This window comes from Drosophila ficusphila, unplaced genomic scaffold, assembly GCF_018152265.1.
Source record: "Drosophila ficusphila isolate 14025-0441.05 unplaced genomic scaffold, ASM1815226v1 contig_580, whole genome shotgun sequence".
In the NCBI taxonomy this organism is placed as follows: domain Eukaryota; kingdom Metazoa; phylum Arthropoda; class Insecta; order Diptera; family Drosophilidae; genus Drosophila; species Drosophila ficusphila.
Genome location: NW_025064510.1, coordinates 197,460 through 208,822, shown reverse-complemented (window position 1 = coordinate 208,822; position 11,363 = coordinate 197,460). Strand labels below are relative to the sequence as shown.

The 11,363-nt window shown below is 38.1% G+C and overlaps 1 protein-coding gene across 1 annotated transcript; it reads right to left on the bottom strand.

The window, feature by feature from the left end:
• Positions 1 to 447: 447 nt before the first annotated feature.
• Positions 448 to 9,859, bottom strand: LOC122320474. The gene is made up of 2 exons (XM_043208583.1): positions 9,589 to 9,859; positions 448 to 872 (listed from the first exon to the last, which is right to left on the bottom strand). Exons 1-2 carry the CDS (start codon positions 9,857 to 9,859, stop codon positions 448 to 450), a joined length of 696 nt encoding a protein of 231 aa, XP_043064518.1.
• Positions 9,860 to 11,363: the final 1,504 nt, after the last annotated feature.

Genomic DNA, 11,363 nt, shown 5'->3' with positions numbered 1-11,363 from the left:
CTGATGAAAGCATTGCTTGCTTGTTGTAACAGATAAATTCTCTTGTTGTTTTCTTTTGACAAGAATTAAATTCTGCTTCTGACATTTCCATAAATTCATCACGATGACTATTGAATGCAAGGAACGGTGAATTTATCTCAATTAGATGAATGCCTTCCCTATTCAGAAATGGAATTGGAGTCAATTTGTAAATGTCTAAAACTTGAGATGATATTAAAGGAAGTTTTACTTTAATAATGACGTGATCATTTACAATAGTTCCTTCGCCTCTCATTAGCTGATATGCCATAAGTAAGTTATCTGGTGAAATTGGGAGCATCTGTCCAGCTTTTAAATGACCATGAATTTGTTCCAGTTGCTCCTTTAGTTGCCGTGGTGATATTAACATTGGACTGATCATATTATGACGAATATCTGTTAATAAATAATAATAATAATAATTGGCCATCACAACCCTTGACGGGTCACAGCCTGTTGCACGATTTGCCTCCACGCATCCCTGTCCTGGGCGCGCCTTCTCCAGTTGGCAGCACCGGATGTAGACAGGGCTTCCATCACCTGGTCTTGCCAACGCATCCGGGGTCGTCCTCTCCTCCGTTTCCCGACAATTACCGCATCAAACACCTTACGGGCCGGAGTGTCTTCTTCCATACGGGCGATGTGACCCAGCCAGCGGAGTCTGTGAATTTTAACTCGACTGACTACATCAACATCCCCGTACAGCTCATACAGCTCGTGGTTCCATCTAATGCGATAGGCATCGCCAACGCAAATCGGACCAAAGATCTTGCGGAGAATCTTTCTCTCGAACACTCCAAGAGCGGCTGCATCGGATTGCACCACTGTCCAGCACTCCGCACCATATAAGAGTACTGGAAGAATGAGCGTCTTGTAGAGTGTTATTTTTGCCTGTCGAGAGAGAGCTCTACTGTTGAAATGCCTACTGAGCCCAAAGTAACACCTGTTGGCAAGTGTGACTCTCCGCTAAATCTCTAGGCTGACATCGTTTGTGCTAGTTATAGCAGTCGCCGCAGTCTGGTGCCAACAACGAAGCCACAGCCAAATTCATGCCTTTCTGGATGGCAGCTGTAGTAGATGTCGCAGTCCTTCTTCTTAATGCAACCTTGCCCTATCCATCGCATTTCCTGGATAGCAGCGATATCGGCCCTACATTTTTTGAGGGTATCTGCTAGTTGTTGAGCAGCACCTGGTCTGTACAGTGTTCGTACATTCCACGTGCATACTCTCAAATCATTGTCCTTTTTCGTTTGCCATGGTCGTCAACGTTAAATCGGTCCCGTTCCGAGGCTTCTTCTGCTTCTTTCATTGAATTTTGGTTTTTATATGGGTGGATTTCAAGTCCTACGCCACAACCTAGTTTGAAGAGCTAGGACTCTCGTCGCGCGCTTTAGTTTGCCACTCAACGGATGTTAAATGGCAATCCAGGGAGAACCACGTGGAGGTAGTGCGTCGGCTTGAGGAGATCAGTGATAAGGATCATGCTGGCATTCACCAAGTTGAATGCAGTCAGACACTTTGCCTTATATGCTCTCCCCCATCCCCCCATCTGTTAATACATTTATTATTTCTGTTTGTATTCGATGGAGATTTGATGCCAAGATAGACAGTTGAGTTGATAATGTTGTATACCATGAGAGTTTATCAAATGCACTCTTGGTACTTTCTGTGCCTGAGATAAAATCTTCAATCAATTTTAATCGTTTTGAATTGGAAATCTCATCTCTTTTTATGACATTTATTGTTGAATCTATTAATGATGTCTGATTTTTTAATAAATTCAGTAGGTGCTTTTCATTTCCTTTAACTTTTGTTATTGTCTTGGCCATTTCGTTAGCATATGTTGAGTCTAATACGCCAAAAAGACTACTTGCTATATTACCAACGATATCTAGTGGGGCTCTTTGCTTCCGTGATCTTGTGAGTAACATATTTTCCGCTTGTAGATCTTCCTCTAAATGCTTTAAATGGTGATACATGCTAGAACACGCTTCTTGTTGTGGAAATTGAGTACATAAATGACCAATTTTAGTTACTCCCATTGAGAATGTGTTCATATCATTCCAGTATGGCTTTAAGTTGTAATAAACAACTATAGACCAGTCCGTTGTGGCCAGTTGACCGTTTCCAATTTTTTCAAAAAATATTCCTGGCTTTGAGACAAATTTTGTTACATTTACTGATTGAGCAACAGTTAATGGTATAAGAAGAAGCATTACTATTAATGGCATTGCCAATGATGATATCCCTGTAGATTTTTTCCTTTTTGGTGTGGTCTCCTCAACCACCGCGTCCTCAGAATTCTCGGATAGTGGATGCTTATTTGTTGGTTCTTCCTCTGCGAATAACGGAGCAATGTGTTGAATGTCGCGCTTAAAAACTCCTTTTGATGTTTTTACTTCAACTACTCTGACGAAATTGTCTTTTCCAGGGATTATCTTAATAATTCGTCCCATTGGCCACTGCAATACTGGTATATTGTCTTCTTTTATTAAGACTAATGCTCCTTCCTTTATATTTGCTGAGGAACGTCTCCATTTTTGCTTCTGCTGCAGTTGTTGAAGATAATCAGTTGACCATTGCTTCGAAAATGCGTGTTTGAGCTTTGATACAGCTTGCCATCGCTGTCCTAAAGTCTGGGGTTGCTGAGACGGTTCCCTGTCAGCCTGGGCGGTGAGTGGTTCTCCAATGAGAAAATGACCTGGAGTGATTGCTGTCAAATCATTTGGATCATTCGACATGGGAACTAAAGGTCGAGAATTGAGTATTGCTTCGATCTCGACAATAACAGTTTCTAACTCCTCATAAGTTAGATTAGCTGTAACAACATTTTTTAGCAGCAAATGCTTAGCTGATTTTACCGCAGCTTCCCACAATCCTCCAAAATGCGGAGCTCTTGGTGGAATAAATTTGAAATTAACTCCTTTGTCAATACAATTTTCGACAATGCGTTTTCTTGCCTTTTCTGAAAATATGGCATCTTCCAGCTCCTGAAGCTTATTCCTTGCTCCAACAAAATTAGTCGCATTATCACAATGTAAAGTTTGACATTTTCCTCGCCGACTGATAAAACGACGAAGTGCTGCCAAAAACGCTTCGGTTGTAAGATCACTCACTAACTCCAGATGGACTGCTTTAGTTGCAAAACAGCAAAATATTGCGATATATGCGGTATGTGTATTTTTACCACGAATTTTGTAGTGAATTTTAAATGGTCCACAGTAGTCAACACCAGAATTCAAGAATGGTCTTGCTTGAGTTATTCTTAATGGTGGTAGGTTTCCCATTATTTGCTCTAATAGTTTTGGCTTGGCTCTGGTACATTTGACACAATTTAGAATGACACTTCGGGCGATTGTTTTTGCTTTTATTGCCCAATATCTTTGCCGTGAAATGGCCACCAGAGCTTGGGTACCACAATGCATATTGTCTTTATGCAATTTTTCAAAAATTAACTTTACAAGTTGGTCGCTATATGGTAGTAATATTGGGTGTTTCGCATCAAATGACAATTCAGCGGCTTCCAATCTACCTCCAACTCTGATAAGATTATCCTGGCTTCTTTCCACTTCACGAGAATTTTTTAAGCTCTTAAACTCCTTGTTGAAGTGTTTTTGTTGAATTATGCGGAGAATTACTTTTCTTGCTTGCTCCAATTCATCTAATTGAATTGTTACACCCTTTACTTGTGGCCTTGTTTTTACACGCATAATGTATCATATGCTACTATTCTTAATAGCTTGGAAATAGAATTCCTATGATTAATGCGGTATAGTAAACTATCGTTTTGCACTGACAGAAGAGATGTTTCTGTCGCTTTGGTGATGCGCTCAGCTTTAGATGCAATAAATGGTGCAGGCCATTTTGATGGCGGCCCATATAAAAATAGGGGACCAAAAAACCACAGGTTGTGATTTGCAAATTTGGAGCAACATATCCATGATAATACAATTTCCGACTCTGCCCAGTAGTAAGTTGGGACGGCTTGCATGGATAATTGCTCCTTTACCGTGAACGTTAACTGTGCGAGAAAGAGTGATTTGACTTATTGGAGCCAAATGCGATTTTGCACACAGTAATTGTACAGTCACTCTTTTGTCTTTATGAACTGCTCGAAGATAAACAGCTGCTGCATACGCATTTTCAGACGCATCAACAAAAGTGTGAATCTCCTTTGAGGTCGGTACTTGACCTTCAAAAATATGACGTGAAATTTTTATGTTGTTCAACGCCTCTAAGCTGTTACGGAATTGTACCCATTGTTTTTGTAAATTATCAGGCAAATCCTCATTGTAGTCGAATTTCTCCTTTGTTAAACTTTTTGCTTTAATTACGACTGGCGAGAATAACCCAAGTGGATCAAATATTTTAAATATTTCTGAGACAACATCTCGCCTTGTAATTTTTTGTGTTGTAGCAATTTGTGTCTTTCCGCAAACCTTATCTATCTTGGGATTCCAGATAATTCCAAGAGTTTTGATACTGCAATCTTCGTATGCCGTATCTTCCAATTGTACATTAGGGATTATATCATCTTTGTTTAATCCCTGTAAAAGTTGGTTGCTGTTTGCGCACCATTTTCTTAGTTTGAATCCCGAACTGATTAATATTTTATTAAGTTCAGTCCGGATTTGTAATGCTTCCTGGATTGTGTCTGCTCCGGTAATGCAGTCATCCACATAGAAGTCATTTTTTAGCGCAGCCGCTCCTACAGGATACTGCTGTACTTGTTTTGATGCCAAATAGTCTAGGCATTTCGTTGCTAAATAAGGTGCAGATTTGGTGCCATATGTCACTGTTTTCAGTCGATAGTATCTCAACTTTTCGGAAGGGTCGTTTCTCCATACGATCATCTGATATTGCTGATCTTTTGGATTTATCCAAATCTGCCTATACATTTTCTCAATGTCAGCTGTAAAGACATATTTATGTAGTCTAAATCTTAACAATATAGACATGAGAGTATTTTGCACTGTTGGACCTTTGTGCAATAAATCGTTTAATGACTTTCCAGAAGATGTTACCGCTGATGCATCAAATACAACCCGTAGTTTTGTTGTATGGCTATCTGGCTTTAGGACACAATGATGAGGTATGAAATAGTGCGATCTTGGCAGATTCGCAAGAGGAACTTCCTTCATATGTCCAAGCAGTTCATATTCCTTCATGAACTCAATATATCCTTCTTTTATTGCTGGATCTTTCTGCAATAGTTTCTCTAACGATAAAAATCGTCGCGTGGCAATGTCACGACTCTCCCCCAGCGCTGAAGTATGCTCCAAAAATGGTAATTGCACAATGTACCTTGAGTCCTGTGCGCGCTGGATGTTTTCCAGAAAATGAGATTCGCATTGTTTTTCGATTGGCGAATAACATTTTTTATCCGGTTGAAAATTATCAAGTTCCCAGAACTTGACAAGCTGCTCATCCACCTTTTCCGCTTCAGTCAGGACTGCACATACTGATGAAGTTGCTTTTTGTTCCGAAATTTTACCAGCTACAATCCAACCAAGTTTGGTATTTTACAACCTTGGTAGTCCCTTTTTAATACATACATTTTCCGATTGCATTATATCAAAATAATGCTCAGCACCAAGGAGAATATCTATTTTCCCTGGTTTTCCAAATTGAGGGTCAGCAAGTTGTATACCATTAGGAATTTTCCAATTTTCCGTGGATATTGGGTATGTCGGTTGATCAGCGACTATATGAGACATTACAATCGCCTCAAGTCTTGATGCAAAATTTCCGTTTCTAGATTTTAGTTCAACGTTTACTCGAGCATTGGAGGTGTGAGCCTTTCCACCTATGCCATTTATTTTATGTTTCGAGCTGGTGGTTTTTAATGCTAATTTCTGAATAACTCTTTCAGAAATAACATTTATTTGGGAGCCAGAGTCAAGTAGAGCTCTGAATTCAGCCATTTGTCCATTGTTTCCTTGAACTAGTACTCTAGCTGTGGCTAGAAGGACGTAACCATCATGCTTTCCACTTGCTGATGCCGCAGTAATGACATCCGAATTTTCTGATACTTTTTCCAAGTGCAGGAGTGTATTGTGTTTTTTGTTGCACTTAAAACAATCTTTCCTAGTGCATGCCTTTGAAGCGTGATTTGAATTGAAACATTTTACGCATAATTTATTCTTTTGAGTCCAGTTTAAACGTTCAGCTGGAGTCTTTTTTAAGAACTCATTGCATTTAAAAATGCTATGGTTTGGTTTCTTGCAGAAGAGGCAATTGAAGGGTGTATCTGCCCCTGCTGCACATGTTGTTGGTTTTTTGGGTTTCTCTGAAGAAATAGCTTCTAGTGTGAGAAACCTTTGCTCCAAAAATTCCAAAAATTCTTTAGTTGACTGCATTTCTCTTGTGTTGAGAATCGATTGTTCATAGAGCAAATGTGTTTGTCGATCTAGTTTTTTTGTTAGAACGTGCAGGAGAATCGGATCCCAATTGTCCGTTCTTATTTCAATATTGTTCAATGCTGATAATGTTTCCTTTACATTATCATGCAACGATTTAATGCTTTTGACATCACTAGATATTGGTGCATGATCTAATAATTTTTGGAGTAAAGTATTGCACAATACTCTTTTGTTGCTGAAACGCTCTTGCAACATATTCCATGCTGTCAAATAATTCGTTTCAGTTAGGGACAAGTGACGAATTAAACGTTCAGCCTCTCCCGTTAGATTAGTCTTCAAGTACCACATTTTTTGTATAATGGGTAATGAAGATTCATGAATCATTTTCTTAAACAAATCATAAAATTGCTGCCATTGCAAATAATTTCCATCAAATTTTGGAATTGTTATCTTTGGCAAAGGTACTGCTGCGATTTGAGGGGAACGTTCTCCAGTATTCTGTGGTCCGTCTACGACGAGTGCCACTTGAAATGTTATAATGGCATCTTCAGCCATTAAATATCGGGAATCATCGTATCCCAACTCTTTGGGGTTTTTAAATTTTTTATGAATTTGGACATGAATCCTTTTAATTTCAGTCCAATTTTCGGATATGATCGCCTTAAAATTTTGGCGTGTTTCAATCGTCACCTTACTCATGATGCGCTCTAATGTATCAATGAGCACCCTTTGCTCACGGAACATGGATTCTATTTCCAAATCTTCTTCCGTAGACGTTAGGGAGGCAGTTTCAGCTTGCAGGGTTGATAAGTTTGTTGTGAATATATTTTGATATTCACTCACCAGGTTTCTAATTTCAAGAAAGTAATTATTTCTGAAATACCCATGATCGATTTTTTCTCCTTTCAGGGTACGCTGGATTGTATCATCTCTGGAGGCAAAATTTACCCATAGACCCTCCAGATTAGCCAAGCGTTCTGTATAATACGCAGGCTTAGATTTTCTGCTTTCGGAATCTTTTTTGAAATTCCTTATAATATTTTGGATGCGCTTACCCAGAGCATGCTGTTCATCCAATAAGGAGCGAATGCTTGAAGATGCCATGTTTTACTTTTAATTATAAACCTTTTAGAGGTAGGGGAATGTTGTCAGGGTTGGGCCGTTGTCAGGGTCGGGCCATCTCAATATTTCGAATATTCGTTCTAGAACAATCTGTTTGTGGGTGTCTAGAAACTTCTATCGGTCACTCGAAACTTTCCACGTGACTACTTATTTCGGAATTTCATTCTTCTACGCGTCGTTGCTCCGTGAAGAAAAAGTGCTCGAAAAAGTTTTTTTTACCTGGCCGAAAAAGGTGAATATCACAAGAAAACAACATGTCATCCGCAAGGAGAGCATAAAAATACGTTATATAGTTATTATTTTACAAAATACTAAGATATAGTTTCATTGTGAGATATAGTTTGGCTATATCATACCATAATAGATTAATACCGCATGTCGTCAGGGTTGGGCCACTTGTGTAGTCAGGCTTGGGCCATCATAATTTTTACATTTTATTCGAGTATTTTCGATTTTTGTTGTAATATTTAAGTTTTTTGTAGCAAAAATATGCAAAATAAATTAAATAGATATCCTTAAAAAAATATTTCGATGGATTGAAAGAAGATGAATCATTTGTATCTTTTTCTTTAGTGTTTCTCTCTACAAACGAAAAAACAACTCTGAATAATTTGATATTGACTGTAAAATCCCAAATAATTAAATAAATGAACAAAATAATGTCAGATTTACCTGAATTCAATTTTATTCCACCACGTTACGATATTGTCAACGATTTTCTGAAGGTGGCCCAACCCTGACTACATGGCCCAACGCTGACTACATTTTTTTTTTTTTTTCAAGCGCCTATAACTTTTTTTGTTTTTGTTTTTTTGTTCTCTTTTTTTGGTGAACACTTCCTCTTGCTTGTACCTTTCCAAAAATGTATAAACTTATTCTGAATTGTCATTGGTTCAGAAGTTATGGACATAGGTCAAAACATGGCCCAACCCTGACAACATTCCCCTATATTGTTGATGATGTGCCTCGACTCACACCGTGGTTTATAAAATAAATGTAAAATGGTCAGTAATCAAGATTCTATATATTTTTGTGTGTGTTTTTGATCGCCAAGTTGATCGTACACAAATCGCAGAATATTCTAGTCGTCTGCTGTTTTAAAAACTGTATATCGCCAAGTTGATAGCAGTAGATGAAAAGTTGCTTGGTCGCCTAGTTGACCTTTCAATCACTACCGTGATTGATTTCTGAATGATCAAACTATGATCGATGATGCGGGTTCAAATTGGAGTCCCAATCTGAACAATGGTTGCGGTTCGAAGTCGGGGTCACCAAATGTGCGAATTCAAATGAATTCTAAGTGCTGAAAAGTAGAGTTTTGTTTTTGTTGCGTGCCGCAAGTTCAATACCAGTGGCAATAGTCGCCGCAATAAGTACAGTACAAATTGGGCTGCGGAGAAGTGAATACGTCAAGAGTTCTTTTCGTACTAATTTTATTGAGTCAAACCTAGGCTTTATATACAAGTTTTTTGGGTAAAGATATTTACTTAGGTCTAGTCAAGATTACAATTATTTGTTACATTGGTTAGCCTATCAAAACAATACCAGTTGGACACAGATATCTTAAAGACAATATTACTACAGATAGGACTGCAGATGGTGTGAAGACGTGATTATCTGTGGGTTTTCTTTTACGATAGGTCCGAACATATGGACACAGGCCGATATCGTCCTGTGCTTGGTTAGGTAGGCCGATATCAACAAAACGACCCTTATCTAAGTTAACCCATAAATACCGATCCAGCTGCGAACTAATTTTTTCCTTGACGAAAATCGTACAAATAGAACACTGGTAATTCAATTTTTTTGTGAAATTTTTTTGACTTGAAATCATTGGAGAGCGATGTGATAAATATTTTTTGATTTTTTATCCGGTGCAAAAATAAATAATGATGACGACTTCCCGACACGCAAACAGGCTACGTATAACTGTCCATGTGAAAAACATTGATATTCCAGATTTATCCCGCAGACTTCCAACGACTGGCCTTGCGATTTATTGATTGTCACCCCTTAAATTTGAATGGAAGATCTGATGGAATAATCGGAATTCTTGGGATAAGAACTTCCTCTCCTTTAAAATTACCCTTGATGATCGTCGCTTGAATCACGTTGTTCATTAGTTTCATAACGGACAACCGCGTACCGTTGCATAATCTCGGATGATTTAGATTCGGCAGCATTATAATAACTGATCCCACCTTCAGTTGCAAATTATGCGGCGGAGTTCCTGGCACATCCAGTGAGTTCAAAAATTCTGTCGGATAGTTGGTTGCTTCATCCTCTATTATTTTGTCGGGCTTGAGGTGGGGTTTGTGCAGCGCGAAGCTGTGCCATTCGGGCACGTGTCGATGCATTTATTTCTGCAAGTTCCTCTTGGGTCCGACTATTACGGAAATTCTGACTATTTATTACATTGCGCGAACGCCGTCCAAGTCTTAATTGTCTAACAGCAGGCATTATTTCCAATTGTTTAAGCTCACTCGATTTTTTTGTTTAAATATTTTTTTACCGACTTCATCGATACACAATATCAACGCAGCTATGATCTTTGTAGTGTGTTTTAGAATTTTACATACAACATTGTGTACATCTGTTGAGCCGCTAGCGACTTTTCCAGAAGGTTTTCCCAAAATTTTCTTATGCTATAACCTTCTTCTGGCAGGTACAAACAACTGAAAAAAAATTTTAGCCAGATCGGCCCAGCCGTTCTCATGTAATGCGATTCCGCACATTTTTTGTCTCCATTTATATATATATAGATTAATACCGAAACTTGGGTGACTAATTAATAATTTTATTGGCAAAACGACGAAAACGAAAAGATGCGTGCGCTCGACTCAACTCAATTTTACGAATGATCTATTCTCCACATTATTCTTAAGCCTAGCTTACCGAAGATTGGCGAAGACGCACAGTGGGCGATTTGGTCTCGCTAGCGGCATTTAATTCAAATTTCAACTTTCAAAAAGCGATGATTTTTTTCACAATTCGATAATAGATACTTTGATTAGATTTATCCAAGCATTTTAAAAGTTCTACGATGAGCTGATCATCAGCTGTGATCGGACAAACACAGAAAATGATTTTGCAAAGAACTTTACAAAATTTTACCTGCTTGCGCGCATCGAATACAAGTTCCTCGGAAATTTACAATTTTTAGTGAATTTATTAAAAGTTTGGTTTTTTTATTAATTTCAAGGTATCCATTACAAAAAAAATTAATGTTTGTGACCGGTCTATAAATGTGTAGCTCATAAAACGTAGTGGCAATTCAGTGTATTAACAACGAGCCCGGATTAGCGTACACCTGTCTTTCGTGGAGAAGAACTTACCTGATTCAAGTGGATTCAGTCTAACTCTTTTATTAGCCGAAAGGGTGAATCAGTGGCGTCCAATGTGTGTAATATGAACTGCTAGTACCTGCTAGCCTTCAAACTATGGTACTTTTAAGGCACAATGTCAGTAGCAAAAAGGGATCTTTTTTAGTATATGTTAGTATTTTTACTATGCCGCCGTCTGATTCCGATGATTCTGAATAAAATTCTAGCCATTTTTAAATTATGTTTGTTTATGGAATATATTAATTGAAGTTTAAAAAACATAAAAATAAATCAAAATTTAAAATTAAAAAATATTTAAAATAATAAAATATAAAAAAAAAACTTTTTTTTAACTTAAAAAATTGTATGATTTTTCTTTGATCGGTGAAAAAAAACCGACTGAAGATATCTATTTTAGTTTAGAAGTTATTAATTAAATGCCGCTAGCGAGACCAAATCGTCCACTGTGAGACGGAGCGAACTCGCAGAGAGCGAACGAAAGCTTTATTGCGCTCCCGCCTTCGCCCTAAACTAACTT

Excerpts from the sequence above, each read along its gene's own strand:
- LOC122320474 (XM_043208583.1), bottom strand. The coding sequence starts at position 9,859 with ATGCATCGACACGTGCCCGAATGGCACAGCTTCGCGCTGCACAAACCC. Across the intron at positions 873-9,588 it reads TCAAGCGACGATCATCAAGG|TACTCTTATATGGTGCGGAG; the intron begins GTAATTTTAAAG and ends TCATTCTTCCAG.